The sequence below is a fragment of the Neovison vison genome, chromosome 2, assembly GCF_020171115.1.
Source record: "Neovison vison isolate M4711 chromosome 2, ASM_NN_V1, whole genome shotgun sequence".
In the NCBI taxonomy this organism is placed as follows: Eukaryota; Metazoa; Chordata; class Mammalia; order Carnivora; family Mustelidae; genus Neogale; species Neogale vison.
The window spans coordinates 34,808,958-34,831,943 of record NC_058092.1 but is presented as its reverse complement, the minus strand read 5'-3'; the positions used below and the strand labels follow the sequence as shown (position 1 = coordinate 34,831,943).

The 22,986-nt window shown below is 45.3% G+C and overlaps 1 protein-coding gene across 2 annotated transcripts in view; it reads right to left on the bottom strand.

Annotated features, from left to right (window-relative positions):
* Window positions 1-20,895, bottom strand: part of RNF220 (ring finger protein 220) — a 217,608-nt gene extending 196,713 nt beyond the window's left edge. Inside the window, exon 1 of one of the 2 annotated variants that reach the window (XM_044238071.1) lies at window positions 20,167-20,895. In XM_044238071.1, the coding sequence (XP_044094006.1) occupies window positions 20,167-20,791 (625 nt within the window). In that variant the 5' untranslated portion in view covers window positions 20,792-20,895. The remainder of the gene's footprint in view (window positions 1-20,166) is intronic. The other variant, XM_044238072.1, reaches the window with a different exon arrangement.
* Window positions 20,896-22,986: the final 2,091 nt, after the last annotated feature.

Genomic DNA, 22,986 nt, shown 5'->3' with positions numbered 1-22,986 from the left:
CCTACTCTAGCAAAGAACTCAGCCAATGGCTGTCAGTAGCCCTGACCAGTGCATGAGAAGGGAAGAGAGGCCACTTGGAGGATGGCTTAGGGATAGAGTCTTCTGGTCTGTTCCTAGCTCCTAGTTGGCTATTGTGCTAAATCTCATATAAATGACCACAAACAGAACTGCTTACATAGAATACAACTTAACCTTCCCATCTGCTCTCTATTTACCCCATCTCACTCACTCAAAGAAAGTAGCAAGCATTTGACCACCTTTAAGTCTCTTTTCATTTTTAAACTCCCTTCACTAGGCACTAGGGGCACCTGGGTGGCTCAGTGGGTTAAGCCTCTGTCTTCCGCTTGGGTCATGATCCCAGGGTCCTGGGATCGACCCCCCACATCGGGCTCTCTGCTCAGCAGGGAGCCTGCTTCCTCCTCTCTCTCTGCCTGCCTCTCTGCCTCCTTGTGATCTCTATCTGTCAAACAAGTAAATAAAATCTTTAAAAAAAAAAAAAAAAGACCTGAGCTCAGATCAAGTTGGACAGTTAGCCAACCGAGCCATGAAGGCACACCCAAATTGTCTTTCTAAAATAAACTTTTTAGAAGTTTTTAGATTTACAGAAAAATTGCAAAGATAGTACAGACAGTTCCCATATCCTCACACCCAGTTTCCCCTATTATTAACATCTTATTTTTAGTATGGTACATTTGTTATAACTAATGAGCCAATGTTGACACACTATTACTAACTCAAGTTCGTATTTTATTCAGATTTCTTTACTTTTCACCTAATGTCCTTTTTCGATTCTAGTACCTCCAAACTATGTATTAAATCATAAACTAGATTTTTTATTATAAAAACAGTACGTACACATATTACCTATTCAAATACTGCAGAAGAGCATACAATAAAAAGTATTACTTCAACTTTCCTTCCCAGTTATACTCCCCAAATAAAACTACTGTTAACAACCCCCTTTGTCCCCTTCCAAAAGTTATATATGTGTATAAAGACATATATGTATGTATCTTCTTTCCTATACAAAGAGGTCATATACTTCTCTGTACCTAGTTTTACATATAAGAACCTATGGTCCTAACTTACTTTTTAAAGCCACTATCTAGTCTTCTGTTACATAGATGTGTCATAATTTACCAATTCCCTATCAATGTACTTTTCTTTCCCCCATCAATGTACATTTAGGTTGCTTCTGTTTTTTCAAATTACAAACAATATTATAAAGTACATATATCCTTATGCACTTGACCAAATATATGTAGGATAAATTCCTACAGTTGAACTGCATCAAAAGATATTTGCATTTAAAAGTTTCGTAGGGGTGCCTGGGTGGCTCAGTGGGTTAAAGCCTCTGCCTTCGGCTCAGGTCATGATCCCAGGGTCCTGGGATCGAGCCCCAAATCGGGCTCTCTGCTCAGCAGGGAGTCTGTTTCTCCCTCTCTCTCTGCCTGCCTCTCTGCCTACTTGTGATCCCTGTCAAATAAATAAGTAAAATATTCTTTAAAAAAAGTTTCATAGATACTGCCAAATTGCCCTCCAAAGAGATGGTGGCATTTTACAATCCCATCAACTATGTACAAGGCCCTGTGTCCCAGCACCTTCATCAACATATGGGTACACTATGAAACAAATTGTTCGTGATTCCCTGATATGTTTCAAATGTTCCATCGTCTTCCCACCTCCATCTTCAAGTATTCTTTCCCTCTTTTTAGCTTTCTGGTTACTTTTGGTTTTCTTCCTGCCCTCTCTGAGAAGGCTGTCTTGGACCTTTTTTAAAAAAAAATTATTATTCAAGTGTCTAGTTAACATACAATATTATATTAGTTTCAGTGCATAGCGTAGTGATTCAACAATTCTCTCCATGACACAAGGTTCACCATGATAAGTGCAGTCATCATCTGTCACTATCTAACCTTCTTACAATATTATTGACTATATTCCCTATGTTTCACTTTCACCTCTCTGACTTATTTATTTTCTAACTAGAAGTCTGTACCTCTTAACACCCCCTTCACCTGTCTCGCTGCACCTTTTTCTACACTTACACTCTTGGCTTCTTCCCCACTTCTCCAGCCACCTTGCTTTTTCCTGCTCACAAATTTCCATTATCGTTTTCTGCAGCTTCCCATGATTCAACAACAACAACAAAAAACCACTTCCCCTGCCCTGCTCTCCCAACCTGCTGGCCCTTCATGAACTGAGAGAGAATGTTAATAGGGAAACCTGAAGATCTTTAATCTGGGCCAAAATATCAGAAGGAATAAATTCATCTTGGTGTAACTCTAAAGAAAAAGAACACTGAGAAGAATTCTGCATTATTTCCTCTGTTAGAATTGAATCTGTTATTTTTTCTTCTACATTCCACACCTGGATTTCCTCTCTTTAAATCAACAGTTCGTAATTTTTATTCATTGCTCATTTTTTTTTTCCCTTTTGGTAGCTAGAATTGGAGAGGAGGCAAAAGGAAGGAAGGAAACAAAGGGAAAATCCCAAAGTGGCTGACTGAAGAAGAGGAACAAATGGGCAGGAAGGGTAAAGGTAAGGAGGCAAAGCACAGCTTAAAAAAAAAAAAAAAAAAAAAAGCCAACTTCTTAAGTCCTCAAAGAAAAGTTCTTTACTTTGGATCTATCACCACCCCCTTCATTCCTGAGCTCTAAAAACAGGATCCTAGTGCAGGAATGGGTTGGAGGGTGGGGAACAGTAAAGAGGGAGTGAAAGGATCCTATTCCTCAAACTGCAACCCCCTCTTCATCCCCAACTTCTTATCCAGCAAAGCTCTATCCACCACCAAGAATCAGCTTAATAGAATAAAACCACTTAAGGCTGAGGCTCAGAGAAAGTCAAAGACCCCACAATCTCTTTGCCTATTAAGCTTCTTAGAAGTTAGAATGCTGCTAAAGAAAGTGATATTATGGCCAAGCAAGCGGCTCAGAAAGAACACAGGGATAGTAAGTAAGTTGGGAGGAGGGAGGCCAGTTTGGGGGTTTATAAGCATCTATCGTTAATGAAAGATGATGGGGCAGTGGGTGGATCCTGGAGTGGGAGCAAAAGTAGCCAGCGTGAGAAAGGGCGCTCTTGTAGGTCTTCAGGTTGAGACTGAGGAGACAGGTATTTACAGAATGTACAAAAGGGAGTAGAATCTGAATAGAGAAGAAGTAATTGTTTTCTTAGGCTAAAGGGGAGAACACAGCTTCACGTAAGCTCCACATAAGTAATCAGAGAACAAGCAAAATAAAGCCACCTACAACAGTTCTTTCCTAGGTCACATTTCCCAATGATTTCAGGCATTCTGCCGCTTCCTTATCTTTCTCCCCAACACAGCTGGCAGAGTCCACAAGCTTGCTCTCTGAAAGGCTGCCAAGGAAGAGGCCAAGAACAAGACTCACCAAACCCTTTATTCCCAAATAAAGTCCTGATGGCTCCCTGTCCTTCCCCTGGTAGGAGTTTAGCTTGGAATTCTGGTTATTTCCACCCTATGCCAGTTAAGGTAGTTAAAAGTAGAGATCATCAGATAAGCAGTAGTCTCCTCGCTCCAATCTCCATGTAACTGGAGCCAAGAAGGCAAGACAACATTATAGGGACCAGCTCCTTAATGTCAGTCGGGAATTTTTTTCAGCTATAGAAAGAGCTGTCACAGACTGCACAAACTCGTAAGAGATCAGGGCTCATCAGTCACTGCCTCTATAATGTAATCAAGAATAGAAGCTGGGGCGAACTAGAATTTAAATAAAAATTTGGAAAAAAGGGAAGAAAAAAACCCAAAACAAGAATAGAGGCAGGTGAGGGAAAGGCCTGGTCCAAGAGACTTCAAAACTGTGACAGAGTCCTTGTGATAGCGACTATGAAACCCAACATGTATTAAGGGTCTACTTTGTGCCAGGAACTATTCTTGGGAGTTTATTTGCAGCTTATATGAACTCACTTACCTCCTAACAACCCTAGGAGACTGGTATTAGTGCAAGTCCTACTTTACCCTGAGGAAACTGAGGCACAGAAAGACCACACATGTCTGGCCTGTCTCAGAGCTAGCTCTCTTTGAATGGCTCTGTCTGTAAAGTGCAGAGTTCCCCACTGGCAGGCTCTGGCCCACAGACAGCATGAGGAGTTAGCAGATGCTAAAACCATCTGCCCCCTCTCCCATGTTGGGGTATATCTGACAGACTCGTTTTTGTTTTGTTTTGTTTGAGATCATAACTAGAAAGTTCCAGGCAACACATTAGGGACTGAGAACAGAGATGAGTAAGACACCATCCCTACCTCAAGGAACTCACAGAGCAGGTGGGGAAAGAGAGAGGCCTGTGAGGGCCAAAAGAGACCTCGCCTAAGGGCTGCTTCACTACAAGGGAGTCCTACAATTTCTTCCAGTGTGGACACGCCCTGGCATACAGACACGAGGTACCGAGAAGTATCTGTTGCACCATGAACAGATCCAAGTATTATTCTTATCACCTCACGAATCTGACCCACAGTCTTTCCTCTCCTGGAGTTTTCCTCCTTCCCATTGGCTCAGCAGCCAAACTTCCTGCTTCTGAATCTCACCTCTGCTGTCCCTTGCTTTTTTGACAGTGGGTATGTGCTTAAATGCTCTGGGCCTTGGTTTCCTCATCTGTAAAATGGACATGATAACAATATGGATCTCAAAGGGACTTTATGAGGACTAAACACACAAGTACTTATAAAGCACTCAGAACCGTGTCTAACTCCTGGAAAGCACTCGAAAGGTGTTAGCTCTTCTTATTAGGAGTAGTGCTGTGTGTCTGTCTTTGCCCGCAGTCATTTCTCTTGCAATAAAAAGACTGAATTTAAATGCGTCTGGTATGGTTAGTTTAAGGAGGATAGGAAGTCTCTGGGACTAAATAGGAGAACAGTTCCCCTGGGAAGTTGGAGGAATAACCCTGGAACTTGTTAATTAAGATCTTGTTAATGAATCTGCTTGTTAATGGTCTATTAAATAATCACACAATGAAGTTTACCGCACAAGTAAAGCCTTTTTCAAATGCTTGCTCCTTCCCAATCCTCCTGGCTCAGTTCTGACTTCTAAAGATCTCGCCTGAGGGCCAAGTTCTTCCAAATCCTTCCAAATCTGATAGCCCTCTTCACCTTGTCCGACAGGCCTGAAGAGCCTGGTTGTTCTTGCGGCTCAAGCAAGGTCTCCAGGGCAGAAAGCCCTCTTCACCTCCATTCTGCCTATCAATCCTTTGGCCAAGGCATTCTGCCTCTAAGTCAAAATATTTCCCTCCCCAAAATAGGAATAGAGTCACAGCCCCTGGGAATTGAAAAAGAAAGGCGCTCTGAACTTTGCTGAGAAGAAAGGCAGAGGGTGAATTCGTTTCAGTGGGAATCCGGCAAAATAATATTTCGGCTCAGATGTCACGGATCCATACAGAAATTAGCCTGCCAACTTGCATCCACAAAGAGTACAAAACTTTTGTCCCAAACCACCTGGGAAAATAATGCTTCAGCCCAGCCCGTGGCGGGGACCGCAGCCTCTCTCGTGGAGTCCGGCTGCAAGGATGGAACTGCAGGTAGGAGGGCTCCCTCTAGGTTGAACACTCAGCTATTTCATAAACCGCTTTACTCCCCCAAGACCATGCTGCTCCTTAGACAGATGCTCCCTGAAGGGGAAGAACGCGTTATACGAGGTATGGGTACATGTTATCTGTGGTCTGTGTGCTTGTATGCCATTTATACGGTAACTTTTGGATGACAAAACACATCTGTGCTATCTTTCTGATTCAACAACCCTGTAAAGGAGGGCAAGGATTGTTTGCCGCCTTTCATTTTATATATGAGGCTCTGGGGCTCAGAGAGATGGACGGACCCAAAGGTACACAGCTTGTAAATGAGAAGCTGGAGCTTCTGGCTCTGGGCTCTTGGCCTGTCGCTGAGCTGTTTCCAAAGCCTCTATTTCTAGTCATCACTTCCCACTTGTCCATGTGCCAGGGGCTGCCCAGCCCAGCGGTGGATCCCGCGTGGTCCTTCAGACTATGTCAAAGAGGGTAGAGCCAACTGGCAACGTTCAGCATAACTCGGTCGAGGAAACAGGGACCCTGTGTTCCCGTATTCTCACAACAAATATTTAATACTGAGCCAGGTGCTACAGGAGGAGAAACACTGGGTAGAGTCACATAAGAAGACAGACCTGGGCTCGTGGAGGAGGGGCAATTAGGCAAATAATTACAATACAGTGTGATGAGTGTTTTAAAAGGGGAGAGTAGGTCCAGAAAGGGACACCCCCTCCGAGACGAGAGCATGGGTTCGTGTGCAGGTGCCTGAACCACCTGAAGCTCGCGGTTCGCTGAACCTTCCATCCACCCGCAGCTGTGCCCACAAGGGTTAAAGCTTGCAGCAGAGAGCCAATCTGCAGGTACTGGTAACTAATTCAGCCTCACCCACCACGAACCCTTATTTCTTTACAAATGAGCATTTTAGCATAAGAAGAAAGCTTAAGGGCTGGGGAAGAAGAGAGAGGAGGCTGGCAAAACCCCTCTCTAGCCCCAACTCGGCAGTATAACAGCAGTGAGCAGCCCAGCTGGCTGGAGCCCAAGAAGTACCAGAGCGCGCACTGGCTCTCTCACATCTGGCTAAGCACCGTGAGCCCCTCCACTGGGCCACCTTACAGCTACTATACTGCACCAAGAAAGGGGCGGTCTGAGCACATACCATCAGCCGGTCAGCAATAAGGGAAGAAAAGGGAAACAACCCAAGGAGGAGCAAGGGCCAAGGGGGCAACTAGAGGCAGTTGGACAGATCCCACCCATAACAGGAGACTGGAGAAGAAAAACACTGTCTTAAGCAGAGGCTGCATCTTCACTCTTACCACTCCAGGCTTCTGGGTGGAAGCCCAGCTCTTCCCCTCTGCTTGCCCATACTGACTCGCCTTCCTCCAAAGCTGTACTCCTTGGTGAGATTTTCCCTCTGAGACTCTTAGCCTTGGTGAGTGACTCATACACTTTAAGGAATCTAAGAATGGCCTGCTTGCTAAATATACAGATTTCCAGGTCACATTCCCTGTGATTCTGATTAGAAGGTCTGGAGTGGGGCCTGGGAATATGCATTATAGGTAAAAATCCCCCACCCCACCCCAAAATCCGCACCCCCCCCACTAGTGGTAGGGAAGCTGGTGGTCCTTAAATCACATTTTAAGAAGCCCACCTGTGGGAATGACTCCCCCTGAGATCCCAGAACCGCTGCTGTCTGTTATATCATCATCTCTTTTTTCATATATACATCCTAACCACTCACCTTAACCATAGGCCCACAAGAAGAGGAAGTATCATCTACTTTTTTGACTCCTCTGCAAACAGCCCTGAGCACCAAGCTCTACAGGAAATGCTGTGGCTGTTGAGTGATGACCACGATAAGAGGCCAGGGGAAGGAAAACCACAACAGGGATGGCAGAGTACCGAGGCCCTGGCTGGAGGGAACTGTTTTTAGTATGCCTACGTGTGCCAGCCTGGAACAACGGTTTGCCTTGCTTTCTTTTTTTCCTTCTTCAATAGTCTTGGCACTACATGCCTAACCTCCCTCATGAAAGTCATGCCTGAACAAAGCACCTCCCATAGGAAACTTTGCCAAGAAATCCTGCCAAGAATCCTGGGTGCTGTGTGGCTTAGTTTAACGGTCAGGGAGGACTTTAGACCTTCAGGCTTATCGGATCTCTGTGCAAGGAGAGTATACAGCTGAGCATAAACTTGAGTAAAAAGACCAGGGCCCTTGATCTAGCCCCCGAAACATCCTCAAGGGTAATGGTCTTCCATATTCAACAAATATTTCCTGAGTACTTTGTATCAAGCATGGTTCTGGGTATTCACGGGTATTAAGATATCATATGTCATTACAAAGTATTTTATAGTGACTTATCTTTAGAAAGTTACTTTTGTTTTGTTTTTTAATACTGAAGGAAAACGAAAAAATGGCAACCTACTGAATGGGAGAAGATACATGCAAGTGATGTATCTGATAAGGGGTTAATATCCAAAATATGTCAAGAATTTATACAACTCAATACAAAACCACAAATAATCCAATTAAAAATGGGCAAAGCACCCAAACAGACTTTTTTCCAAAGATGACATACAGATGGCCAACAGACACATGATAAGATTCTCAACACTAATCATCAGGGTAATGCAAATCAAAACCACAGTGAGATACTACCTTACACCTATCAAAAGGCTACAATCAAAACCACAGAAAGTAACAAGTGTTGGCAACGATGTGGAGGAAAAGTGCATGGCTGGTAGGAACACGAATTGGCACAGCCACTGTGGAAAACAGTATAGAGTATTCTCAAAAAATTAAAACTAGAATTACTGTAGGATCCAGGAATTTCAATAGTGGGTATTTACCCCCCCAAAATGAAAACACTAGTTCAAACAGATATATGTACCCCTATGTTTATTGCACCATTATTTACAGTAGCCAAGATATGGAAGAAGCCCAAGTGTCCATCCTAGATGTATGGACAAAGAAGATGTGGCTACATATATATACAATGGAATATAACTCAGCCATAAAAAAGAATGAGATCTTGTCATGTGCAGCAACATGGAGGGACCTAGAGGGTATAATGTTAAGTCAGTCCACTCATATGTGGAGTTCAAGAAACAAAACAAAGGAAAAAAAGAAAAAAAAAAGACTCCTTTTTTTTTTTTTTTTAAGATTTTTTTTTATTTGGGGCACCTGGGTGGCTCAGTGGGTTAAAGCCTCTGTCTTCGGCTCAGGTCATGATCCCAGGGTCCTGGGATTGGGCCCTGCATCCACATCAGGTTCTCTGCTCAACAGGGAGCCTGCTTCCCTTCCTCTCTCTCTGCCTGCCTCTCTGCCTACTTGTGATCTCTGTCAAATAAATAAATAAAATCTTAAAAAAATATTTTTCTTATTTATTTGAGAGAGAGAGCATGAGAAAGGAGAGGTCAGAAGGAGAAGCAGACTCCCTGCTGAGCAGGGAGCCCAATATGGGACTCCATCCCAGGACTCCAGGATCATGACCTGAGCCAAAGGCAGTTGCTTAACCAACTGAGCCACCCAGGCACCCCAAACAGACTCTTAAATACAGAGAATAAACTAGTGGTTGCCAGAGGGGAGGAGAGTGGGGGGATGGGTGGAACAGGTGAAGGGGATTCAAAGGACACTTATCTTGATGAGCACTGAGTAATGTACAGAATTGCTGGATCATTATACTGTATGCCTGAAACCAATGTTTCTACACTCTATGTTAGTTATCTCCTCCCTCTACTACTCCATGTTAACTATACTTCAACAAAACAGACAAAACAAGAGAAAGTTACTTTAAAAACAAGACCCTATATGATGTTCGGCTTCAGAAGTATATAAGCAGGAATGTTTATAACAGGAATGTTCTCAGGAACACCTGCCTATAGGATGAAGTACTATAGAGATCCGAGGTCATGCCTCAGGTCCTGGTAGACAGAAATTCTATTTTTGCTTTATCATAAGCAGTCCTTGGCAACTCTGGAGTTCTTTCTTCCACTCTCAGATGCTATACTTTGTCCATAAAGGCAAACTGCCACACCTAGCCCCTTTGAATAAAGTAATTCCTTCTTGATGTCCAGATATCAGCTTAAAAGGTCACTCGCTCCAGAAAGTTATCCACATTCACAGACAAGATTAGGTGCTCCAGCTTCTAATCCCGTGGCATTTTATACTTCCCCTATTGTACTTTTCACAACATCCGGCAATTGCTTGCTAAACTTTAAGCTACAGTAAGGCAGGGAATGTATATAATCTGCCTTGCTCATCATTGTATTCCCAGTGCTTAGCATAATGCCTGGAACAATGCAGGTACTTAGTAAATACTGATTGAATAATTACATGAATTAATGAGTGCATCATATTAGCAAGATGGAAACTGAATCATGCCTCATGTACTCTGCCAGTTTTATCCATAATACACCAATAAACACCTAAAAATAAGCAGGAGTGTTCCTTCTGTGGGGCCAGCACAGTATGGAGGCAGAGCTGAGGCTCACAGGATCACCCCAATACAGACTCCAGGAGACACTTCCACGACCAAAGGATGAATATAATGCTCCAAAGTCAATATAATATCACTAAGAGCCTGAGAGTTAAATCAGCCGTAAGCCACAACGCCAGCCCTGTCACAGACTTGATGGTAAGATCTCTCTTTCAAGTCACTCAACTTCTCCTAGACCCAGCTTTCTCATGAAGAGGGTATTAGGCCCTTCAGCAGCAAGGACGCTCTTTAAATAAAGAACAAGTGACGGTAAGAAGCTACTCACACTGTAATGGGAAGTTGGAAGAAGAGGGCAGCTCTGGCAATGAGGCATCGCTACAGTTAGGAAAGGGTTAAGCCCAAACGTCTGTCTGGGATCTCTTACCAGTAAATCAGCCTTGACTGCTGCTCAGGCTGAATGAAGCCCCACCAGGTTGGCCTGTCAGGAAGGAAGCCCATGCGTCCAGACTTTTGTTGTTCTAAGGATTTTTTTTTTTTTTTTTTTTTTTTTAAATTTTACTGCTCAGGAAGGAAGGCAAAGCCTAGGCTCTAACTGCAGTCCCCGCTGATTCTTTACCCCAGCACGCACTACTGCCTTCACATCCCTATCTACCTCTTGGGTGCAACTCTTCTCTTTTCTGGAATTCCTCCCTTCCCTTGACTTTGGCATTGGGGCCTAAATCTCAGACTTTCCCCCCTTCTTTAACAACTCAAAATTAAGAATGGTGAGCTTTTCCCTTCCTACCTAAGGACTGGGGGTAGGGTAAGAGGAGAAGTGGGTGCTCTTCACCACCAACACGGACCTGAACCCCTTCTCTGCAACAGAGCCATGAAGGACCTGACAAGGATTGAGGTGTCGGCCTCAACTGGCCGCCAATGGCTATTTCTGCTACATATGTATGTGAACAGGAGACTTCAAATCCAAGCCACTATATTTAAATAATAGACTCAAATCCAAGGTCCTCAGGCAGGTCAGTCTTGCCCACTCCCATCCCCCTACTCTCCACCTCTCCCACTGATGTGCAGAATCATTCTCTGATATTCCCAAGCCCCATGGGGCTTTCTTTCTACAAAGAAGAAAACACTGAGTTTATTTGTGCACTCAGGGTAATGGACAGCCCTCTTTTACTCCTAGGAAAATGCACACAGACACCATGGAAGAGGTCTATCCCCGCCCAACCCTGCCCTCCCCTTCCCCTGCTAATCCCGCCCCAGCAGCTCCCCCAGCTCAGTCCTGCTGCTGTATTTCTCTCCTGACCTACAAGCCCCCTTCAAGCCCCGTCCTAAGCCTCCCCCAAGCAGAGACAATCCATCATGCTGTGGGACTGTGACACACACAGATGGGGGAAGGTTCACAGATTTCTCTCACATAGGCAAGAGGGTAAAAGTGCCTGTATAACTTAAAATCTAGGGACATACTAGAAACTCTGGGGCTTTGCATTCTAATACTAGTCAAATACCATTACAGAAAATCTGATTACATGTAGCTCAAATCTCTACCACAAACAAATTCTAATGGTCCATTTGTTTCAAATGATATCTGATAATACAAAGTTCCAGAATAAGAAAATATAATGAAATCTGGCTTCTCTGACCTGGGCCACTGCCTTGATAACTAACTAACCCTGGTCAGGTCGCTTCCTGACTCAGACTGGGTTTCTTTAACTCTAATATTGCCTTGCTTCTAAATAAAATGAAGGGAGAAAGAGGTCAGAGGGCCACCGGGGCTAATCATGGTGGATGGGTAATAATGAAGGGAGGTGAAGCAGCTGGGTATTGCAGAAAAGGGCTCTGAGACTTTCTCTCTCCTTTTTCCATATTGCCATAAGGCACGAATGTGTGAAAGGATCCTACATACATGCCAGTTGTTAATGACCCTGTGTTTGGCTACATCAGTGCTTCTAACCATGAAGATTATACCACCAGATTATCCTTGAAATAAGTCATTAGGTATTGAATGCTTAGTATGTCTGAGGTACTGTTCCAAGCATTAGCTGTGTGTTTAATCACATTCAGTCCTTCACAACAGCTCTTTAAGTTGTATATTTCCCATTTTACAGGTGAGAATACTGAGGCCCAGAAAGGTCAGGTAATTTGCCTAAGATCACTGAGTAAGTAAGTTAGAGGGTCAGGATCTTACTCCAGAGGCTACACTCCTAACTACTGTCTTATACTGTCTTCCTACCTTTGATCTAAAACACTTTCAAGTTGAGGTTCCAAAAGGGTAAATGCAACATTTATTCCTTTCACAGGTATTTATTCTGCTAGGCCACTCTGACTTGGTGTAAGTCACACTCCAAAAAGCAAAGACCAAATGAGAGCACTCTAGGATTAGCTGGCACCTAAAGGGGAGTCATACACCTGAAAATAAAGCAAAGATCTGTCCAGGACTGGCCCTTGCCCCCTCCCTACAGCTTTCGCACTGTCTGCTGCTCTAAGATGGATGCAAAGCCATAAGTCTCAGCCTGCAAATGAATTTCAGTGGAAAAAGACAACCCTCATCTGGTGAGTCACACTCAGGCTTACTGGGCTTGATTTCTCATGAGACTGTACCAAAAGGTCCCTTCCTTACACATACAGCTCTAGACTTTCCTGCAGCTCCGCGTCTGCTGAACAGAATGTGCTGGATGCAGCTCCATGTCTTCCCCCCAAAAACACAACTTTCATTTCCTCTAGGTCATCTTCAATCAGAACACATTCCACAGGGAAGATTGACGGTCAAATGTCTGAATGGCCAGATGGTTATGTGTGTCTACAAAACCTCCACATCACTTGTCTGTTTCCAGCTTCATCCAGGACCTGGGTAGGAACTTGTTTTTTTAAAAATACACATCAAAAGCAGATCAGCATTTGTGGACACCATGATAGGGGATGTAATGCTGTGAGAAAACATTTGGGAAGGGGATAGCCTCTGGTCTTAGGTTCCTAGAGTGTTAGGTGAGAAAAGCAAATTTTGAATTATTTTTTAAGCTAGGAAAGATTCTTTTGGTACCCCAAATAATCAATACGTTTATAGCTGAGAAAGGCAATTTCACATATCTCTTGAAAAACTCCCTACCTACTTTTGTCATTATTAAGCCTCAAGGCGTAAATAAATTCTTCTTTTCTTCCCTCCAACCTCTACACCTTTGGGATAGAATAGTCTAATAGATATTACTCAGTGCAATGCCAAAGAGTGGCAAACAGATGAAAACTTGGGAGAAAAATTAGGTTATAATCACCACCGTTAATTTATTCAATACTCAACTAACACTGAACCCTTCGATGTGATTGGCACCAATGTCCCTGCAAATTTTTTTTAGTACTAAAACTAAACTGTGCTTAAGATTATAGAAAAACCTAACCCATTGGGTAAAAAATGGAAGGGAATGAATTCCTCCTGTTTACTCAGCATCTGACAGGTTTACTTATTCATACCACAGCCTATCATTTCTCCAGGCCTAAACCCATAGTCCCAAATCAGGATCTTTTCCTGGAAAAGGCCTAAGAGAGAGACTAAATAGGTGAAAGTTCTTTTGCAGAAAATTCTCCTCCTTGCCCAAGGAAAGAGATATTTACAAATTCCCACCCACAGCACAGACTTGCAGTTTCTTCTATTCGGCCACAAACGTCACAATTTAAATGGTATTTTTTAAACGTGAGGTCATTTTAGCTGCTATAGGGCAATAAGTTATCCTCAAGTCTGCAGTTCATCTGTCGTTGGGGGGGAAATGGCACTGGGAAATGCTGTTAAACTGTTGGAAGAGAATATTCAAATCCCAAGATTACTGTAATTTTGGTGTTACAATTATATGGGTTTTACACTTAAAATGTATCATCACTCCAAATCCCAAGTATTTATAAAGAGTACATTCCAACATGGACGCTGATATTTATTGACCAGATGGACGTGGTTAATAAGACTTAAAAAAATGAAAAACCATTATGAATATATAACTCTATTAAATGTATTGTCACTCCAGCTGCCCAGTATTTACAAATAATACATTTCAATGTGTGCTAATATTTATTAACCAGATGGATATAGCTAACAAGGGTTAAAAATAAGAAAAACTAATATAAAAATATAATTCTATTTTTTCAGTTTCCTCTTCTGCCTAATGAGGAAAGGGGATGGGGACGGAGAGCAACTTTTGTTATTAGGATACAATGTGTGTTTTTTGTTTTCACACAAAAAAGGGCCACCAAATAATCAACCTGGGGCCGCTGACCGGAAGGCAGCCCCGGAAAACTTCCCGTGGGAAGAGTTCCAGAAATTGCCCGGACTTTAACAAGCCCCGCTGTGCTGGCTGAGAGCCTCAGACGGTCCAAGGCGACCGAGACTCGCCTCGCCCAAAAACCAGCCATCCTGCGGATTCACGAACCCCAGGACTTGGGAAACATTCCCCAGAACGTTTTACAAATTTAAAAAGCGAGACGGGGAAACGTTTCGAATCTACAGGAGAAACCTTCACAGTCCTCGGCTGCCGAGGGAAATGCTAGCACCAGATGCGCGTGTACACACGTCCGTCCTCCTGGACGCGCCCCCGCGCCCTACCCCACGCCCTCCTCCCTCCCCTCGCCCCCCCCACCCCCTTGCCGCCCGCTGGCCGCCCGCGCGGGGTCCCCTCGCCTCCTCAGACAGCCACGCGCTCACCTGCACCTCCCGCCCCGTCCCCCATCAGCCCGACCCCCCGCGTGGGCGTGCCCCCCCCCGGGGGGAGTCACACTCACTCCCTTGTCCTCACCCCGTCCCCACACTCCCTCTGCGGCTGAGACGACAGCACAGGAAACCGACCCAGCGCTCGGTTCCTAGTGCGACCTGGGGCCGCGGTACGTGGAGGGCGGGGCGGGGCGGGGGTGGGGGACCAGGCCGGCCCGCGGGTCCCGGCCGCAGACGACGGCGGCGGCGTCGGCGGCGTCGGCGGCGTCGGCACGGGTCTCGCCCGGCCCTGGGGCAGCGCCCGGAGTTCGCCCGCAGCCTCCGAGTCCAGCCGAGCGACGGCTAGGTCGCCAACATTTCTGAAACCACTTGAAAGCCATCTCGGTGGCGGAGGCTGGGGGGTCCTTTCCAAGGAAGCCAACGGTGCCCGCTCTGTGGTCCTTCCTTCCCCTGGCCGGGCCTCGCGTCTCTCCGCGCCCCCTCCCCCAAACGATCAATTACCAGCCACCCTTCTGCCGGGAGCGGCGAGGGGCTGGCTGGCGGCCGCGAGGAAACGGCAGCCCGGATCACTTCTGCATGACAATTGATGGGAGGGAGGGCGCGAGGCGAGGAGGGAGGACGGCTGCGGTGTCCGTTTTCTCACCATGGTGATTAGGCATTCCGGCCGCGCGAGGAGGCAGCCGCCGACCAGAGCGGCGCGGCGTGGAGCGAGGACGGGGGAAGAGAGCGAGAGCGGGAGCGAGCCCAGCCGCCGGGCGGGCGGCGGGCGAGCGGCGCGCTGAGCCAAGCCAAGCCAGGCCAGATGGCTCTGCAGCCATCAGGGACTGCTCCCGTCCAGCCCGGCCCCACTTTAGCTGTGCAAACATTTCTTTATCCCAACAAGACAATTAAACCCGGCAGCATGAAAAGGAGTCTCCATGACTGTGCTGGGAGTGAACAACCAGAAACAACCACACATTACAGGAGTTCTTGCCCTCCACCCCTGGAGAGAGGAGAAAAGGGGCTGCGGGAGAAATCGGGGAGCAGCTGAGGGATAACTGGGCTAGGTGTGGGCAGTGAGTATGGAAGGAGCCATCTGACCCATCTCCCCTGGCGATCTGCTGGACCTTCCACTGCGGTCATCTGCTCCAGCTACAATCCAGAAGTTGAGCCTGGGGACCTGACAACTATCCCAAACATCTTCCCCAGTGAGAGCAATTCTCCTAAAACCCCAGGTTAGGATCCCTGGCCACTCCAGTCCCAGGGCCCTTGGGAAGAATCCCCCTTAATATCACCCTCATGATGTAGCCAGGACTCCTCATTCCAGACTGTCCTTTGGCGTATGTGGGCTCAGCTGATCTGTTAAGACACAGGGTCTTCGATGATACATGACACATTCTCCGGGTACAAATACCATCTCCTACTCAGGGCTCAAGAAAGACTTTTCAAATACATCAAAGATGAGAGCAAAATAGAACATCCAGGAACTGCTGTAAGCCACCCGATTTCCTGCCTACTTGTGAATCTGCCTGACACAGGGAAGGGCCAAGGAAACAGGGCCACTGCAGGGTCAATGCCCATTGCCTGTCCCTGAGGTGAATCAGAAGCCTGGGCCAGTCATTGCTCCAACTGGGACAGTTCTGGTTCCTCTCAGCCCTCTGGTGAGCCTGCATACTAGCCAACTCCAATTTGGGCTGACGGAGTAGAATGACTGGCAGGCTGGTTCCCACCACCACCACCCCAAAACACAAAAACACCTGCGTCACCCAGGCAGGAATCTGGGCACAGGGGTGGCCAACAGAACACAACAAGGAAATGCACATGGTAAGAGCCAGAGCGCTAAGGGGCTAATAAATGTATAGATTCTAGCACAAGGCAGCAGACAATACTTATCTTCCCTTTTGTTGTAAAGTTTCCTTAATGAGGAAATGTTTATTTTAAAAGCCCTGGGAAACATATCTGAAGACACTTCATATGTAAGACACACGTGGACTCTTCGTAATTGGTCCATAAATTTTAGCATCATTTCCCTGGACAAGAAGCCTTGGAGACTGGTTCAGGGAGTGACAATAAACAGGAGTTACCTCAGTTCCCTTCCTGGGGAATTACGCATCCTCCATGAACGGCTTCTCGCAAAACACTTCTCCCTTTCTCCAGGGCAAATAAGTCAGTCCTGCCGAGTCAAGGCTTCTTTTTTCCATAGAACCCAACACCTACCTCACAAATCACCTGTGATGCCAGGTAGGTGAACAGGGAAGCAAACCGGCAATCATCTACTAGGAGAGACAACACTTTACCCAAATAGCTACAATTTAGGTCTACAAAAATGCATATTTAATTGCAAAAGGAAGCCTGCCTATCGGCGCCCAGATTTAAGGAAAGAACACGTGTGCGTTACACCATGTCTGCAGGCCCCTCTTTCAAATGGGCTCACATGTGAACATATCTGCATATGGATGCAGTGTGTGAGCAGGGGGGTGGCTGCGACAGTAAAAACTGTCAGTGTTTCCATTGTAAAACTGATTTTTTCATTGACCTAAAACTCAGTCATAAAACTTCTACTTTAAGTAAAGGACACACACACACACACATACACACGCACATACACACACGCCCATGCTCAGCTCCCACCCCCGAAAAAAACCCCTAAAGCTAAGTGCCTATTTAGAAGTTTTACTGTTGTATTTAATTAAGACATTTTTTTTTACATTTTATGAGAAAAATTTATTTATGAGAAGAGAACTGAAGAATAAGTCAACCACATCAGAAATTAACTCTAAATTTTAAGAATAAAAAACTAGAATATACCTGGTTAATTTTGGCAATCTGACCAAAAGTCACTGCATCCTATTACTTTGCTCTTTGGAACACTTTCTATCCTCTCTCTTCTGGCCTCCCCATCCCCCCTCACTGCCCCAGCTGCCCCTTAAGCTCTCCCTTTGGAAGCAGTCTTGTACACTGTCACACGATTATCTGAGAAATATTACTTATTTCAAAACGGTTCTGTAGGGAGGACCTGAAAGGCATCTTGTGGGAATAATCAGGCCTTCTAACGGCCCTTAAATATGTATTTACATAAAACAGACCATAAATATTCCGACACACGTCGGCATATGACAGGAGCCAAGAAAGCTGCTGCCGACTTTGTCACAGTGCCTCTTCAACCCTTCCCTACAGAAAAATGTTTCTCCCGCCTTCCAAAAACTCAAAATCAAAAGCACAAACGCTCCCCAGTATAACCCTTCGAAGGCTGCTCTGCCCCCTAAGGAAAGAAAAGGAGGAAGGAACCCAGACTCAGGGCTATCACAGGCTAAGAGGCTCCTCTTCACTTGGCACCTTTGTTTCTTGTTAAAGATTAGTCACTAATGCAACTCTAGGTAATACTGTGGGTGTGCAAACATCCTATGCTCATAGACACCCCTATAGGTTTTATGTTTGTGTAAGAGAAAAAAGAGAAGACAAAGTACTCTCAAAAGAAAGAATATTTTAAGCAAATAAAAGGGGAAAGGGTTCCCATTTCGGCAGCACTACAATTTGAAATAAAGAAGTTTCCCCACCCTTCTGATCAGAATCTCATTAATTTCAAGGTCAGAATTCCATTTCACTTTGGGAGATAGACTCATTTAATTTTTCTCCACCCAGGCGTATTCCTGTGTGAGGGAGCCATCTCCATGGGGAATGGCACCACCACACAATGCAAACCAGGCAAACAGAAGAGTTATGGCTTTGACACTCGGAGGGGGAATGGATAGCCACATCTATGAGTTCTGACTTGACTAACAAGCTTCCTCCTGCTCTGGGGGTCTGACACAGGTTTGGGCTAAAAAGAGAGAAAAACGGAGACCAGCCAGATCTGCTGGGAGAGAAGAAAGGAATCTTGATCTCCAGATGTTACTTGGCGGCACGTTAGGTTTGAGAGGATTTCATCTTCGACTTGTATTTGGAGCAAAAAGGGGGGCAGAATCACCCAGGCCAGCTTTAGCCAGAGGTCAGATGACAGCTCGCCTTGATGGCTTGCCCACTGACAAATGAAAACTGCACTGAAGTAAAACACAACAGACCCACAAGACGCCAGTGTGTCCTGCAGGTATACTGGGAGAGCAGGATGGTAAAGCATGCATCAGCTGTCCACAAGGGGAGATGACGGAAGAGAGGCCCAAGCGAAGTGAGAGAACACATGGGCACTTGTGCTAGCAGCTTCTCCCTGAAGTGGGGAGGTCTTGGGCTTACAGACGCTGACATAAAAGACACACTTGCAACATATTTCAAAACCAAAGAGCGATGGATTTACAAGGCAGGTTGATTTTATGATGACTTTTATTGAAAAGGTACGCTGGGTTTAGGCAGATGCCTTTTAGCACAGGAAAGTTAACACAGTGCCTAATTCAAGGAGACAGCCTGAGGAAGCAGTGCCGACAGGGGAGAGAGCTGCAATGTCTCTATTACTCTCCTCGGCATCATAAAGAGAAGAGAAAAAAAATGGTATTCGTGTTGGTGGTTATGGAGAGGACAGGAGCACAAAAAAAAAAGAAAAGAAAGGGGAAAGCAAACCTCAGATGTAGTTTTCTTAAGAAAATAAAATGAAGCAAATCTTAGAACAAAGGGGTGGGTGGAAAAACGCCCTCAGTTCATAAATTCTCACCAGGCTTGAAGAAAACTGCTCTGCCTACCCACAGCCCAAAAGCGTCAGAACACAATTATTCTCTGATTCTATTAGAGGAGGAGATTGCAGGGTTCAGCACTCCTGGTCTACAAGTTCCAAATAAAGGCTTGGTTCCAACTATTAGCAAGGGTCACCAAAGCTCAACGAGGCACTGGGAGAACACAAGAAAGCTGTTCCATAAGCAGAAATTAATAATAGTTGTGAACATCAAATATGGAATAGTCACACAGGTCAACCGTGTCTAGTCCTAAAAGTGAGCCCCAGGATAAGCATCCAGCAAACCTGTTAAATCCCAAGAGAAGTCGGCTTTCTAGCCTTGCGATCGCAAGGAAAACACAGCTGTTTGAAATGCTTTATGGTGATTGACGACACCTTTGTCCTTCTCTGAAAAATAGCCTGATGTGGACAAGGGCTGAGAGTTGGGAAAATAAAATCACATGCAGTCCACTGGATATGATACAATGGAAAAGCTAAAAAATAATGTCAAGATCAGAGAAATATAATGAGGACAGCAAAGAGAGGAGGGATGGACAAGTTTCTTCAGGCCCCCCAAATATCCTAGGAACCTATGCTTTCTAATAAAATGACATTTGCTCCCGTATACATATGGCACCCCTCTTCATTCCAGACTGAGCCCCCAGAGAATAAGTCAATCATGCCCTGGGGAGAGGCAGCTTGGAGGCCAACTTGCCTCTGGCTACCATCAGGAAAACATGTCCTCCCGGAACTGTCAATGCTCATCGACATTAGACAAGTAAATGTTAGCACTCTGCAGCCACTGAGTGGGAAGGAGCCAGCCCTCCCTATTCCTCGGATCATGAAAACTGCCACCGACCTGTTGAACATTACTGTGAGGCAGGGCTTGCTGGGGATAGGGAAGGCTTGCACCAAAGTACTTACATCTGTCATTCCGATCCTCTGGGCTAGAAGAGGCTTCCCGATCCGAAATGAGGCCAGAGACAGCAAAAATCTTCTTCCCAGTATCATCAACCTTAAGTGAACCGGGGGAGCTAGATGGCAGCTGTGTCCCAAAGTCATATTCCTTGCCATCTGCATCTGAGAAGCGCAAGTGGGGAGACTCTGTGTCATGGCAGTTCTTAAGTCGCTTGGCCGGCGTAAAGGCTGACTGGTAACTCTCGCGGTCCTCAGTGGAAGCGAAGGGACGGAAAGCCCCCACTCCACTATGATTCAGCATACTGATTGGGGTGCAATCTAGATTTGGGGGAGCAAACTGAGGGTGGAGGTGCAGTAAAGAAGGGGGAAAATCACGATTGGCAAAAGTGCCGGGCACCCCACCTTGCCGATGGTACATAGAGGCAAAGGTGTAGGAACCGTTGGTGAAGGGAATATGCACGTCCTTGTCTACTGAGACAGGTACACCAAAGGGTCGTGGCTGCTGACAAGGGATGGAAGCATCGCGGCTGGCCTCAGCCGTGGACGCCAGGACCATCAGTGCTGGGGATGCCAGCGGGTTGGGGAGGTAGGATGAGTTCTCCATCTTGAAGGCTGCCCGGTGTAAGTCCATCGGAGTCTCCTTCTGTGGCTGGTGTTACACGAGAAGCAGTCTTCCCTGGGAGGGAGGCCGAGTGGCACCTTGGATCAGGGCAGGGAATATTACTGGGGAATCATCCCCTTCTAAGACCTGCGGAAACAGCAAAGAGAAGAAAAGAGGGGGGAGGAAGGTCAGGGGGAGGAAAAAAAGGGAAACCCCAAGTGATCGAAACACCATCCTTCTGGCTTACAGATGCTCGGGCAAGAGACACCAGAGGCTTTAGGAGCCAGTGGGCAGCAGCATCAGACCATTTTCATTCAGGAAAATCAATAGACAACTTACTGTGATGTACGCGTAGCTGACTTTGGTCCCTACACGTTCCGGGTGAAATGCGCCTGAGCCCAGCAAAGGAAAAAAAAATCATAAAACCTCCAAATACAATATTCCCTGAGCAAATGAGCTTTGGAAGGCCAAGGCATCCAGTAGATTAGGTGGGGTCTATATTTTAAAGGGTTTGCACCTGCACACACCGCTCATGGCAGGCCTGATGTTCAAACAGAGGCGAGGTTCTACCTAGGTGACCCCCCACAAACACATTCTCTCTTCATTTCCCCTGACAACGCCCTGGTGCTGAAAAATTCCTAAATCAAGCACATCTAGACCATCTGTACATGCTAGTCGGTACGAATTGTACGTGTGGATAAATCACACACATTGGCACATACATCAACACATATCTTCATGTATCATTTAAAGCTGTTTCCAGAAAGAAGTGCAATGTTATTTTTGATGCACACCCCTCTCTAATCATACAGGTTTTCTCTTTTCTGAGAAGGAACAAAACCTTCATCAGTAAAATGCCTGGCATCTCTGACAATATTTAACACCATAATGGGTGCCTTTGGCATATGTTCTCTAGAAGCGGCTGTCTTCCAGGGGCAGCAAAGAATGGATCGGTAATTTTAGTTACTAATGCACTCGCTCTTAAGTAGATTTGTAAACAGCCTTGAATTTGCCATTAACATTTGGAGCAAAATGTTAACAAAATTTCTGACTTATTTTGCTCTGCTTATTGGCCCGGTCACAGTTGTTGTCTGATAAAGGCCCATGGAAAAATCTGGAGTTCGGAGAGACTTCCTTCAATTTCCTTTTTAAATTTAGGTTGTACATCTCCATAGCCACTGATTCCATTTCAAAATTTATTTTGAGTAGGGGGTTGGGGGAGTGAGAGAAGGGCTATGTATCAAAAGTCAGGATAACATAAGATGAACACTAGAATTTATTAGCTTCAAAAATATACACTAGACAGAAACTTAATGAAACTCAAAGTGTAACCAAAAATCACCATCTGCTACAAATTATCACCTTTAAATTGAGAGTCATAGCTCAAATAAGAATTTACCCCTCCTTTTAGGGGAAAAAAAAAAAAACACACAAAACACCTAGATAATGGAGTATCTTTGATATTCCCTCAACTAGAGAAGCCTCAGTTAAACTGTAGATGAATCCCCTTGGCTTAATGCAGTGCAAAGAGAGTATTTCCTTCTCTCATCCTGTAGCAGACGTGTCAATGACTGTTATTAATTGGGAAGATGAGTGCACACCATCAGACTGCTTCCTCATTTGGCATCTCTCCTTATAGACATCATTGCTAAATTACCAGATTATGTATCTCACATTAACGGGTTTTTCTCTCTTCCAAATTTTAAATAACTTTCCTGTCAAGTTATAGCAGCTCAGGGAATGATCTGCCAAGGACAGCCAGTTAGCCTGACAAGCCTGGTCTGGAAATCCTGTTCTTGGCTGTTTCCAAGTCAGATTAATGGTCACACAACATGGATGCTCTAAAAGTGGGTCTAGGGCTGTTCCAAGGGTTCTAAGCAGCTCTTCATAACAGAAATAACTAACTACTTGTCTCTCAACAAGCAATATCACATGAGGCAATCAGGAGAAAAGGACAAACATAATATACCGCAGGTGGGGGGTGAAGGGTGGAATGTTTTCCCCCCAAATAACCAATTGCCCAGAGAATTCACTTTCTATTTTTACTTCCTGGATCACCTCATTATGTTAAATGAGTTTCATAAATTAGCAATCTGGCGACAGCACCGGACACTCCAACAGAACACGGTGAATCACTCAAACCTGGTTATTCATTTGAAACTTCATTATACTGAAAATAAATCAACAATATTTTTCCAGGCCACATCTCTTTTACTCTACTGTGT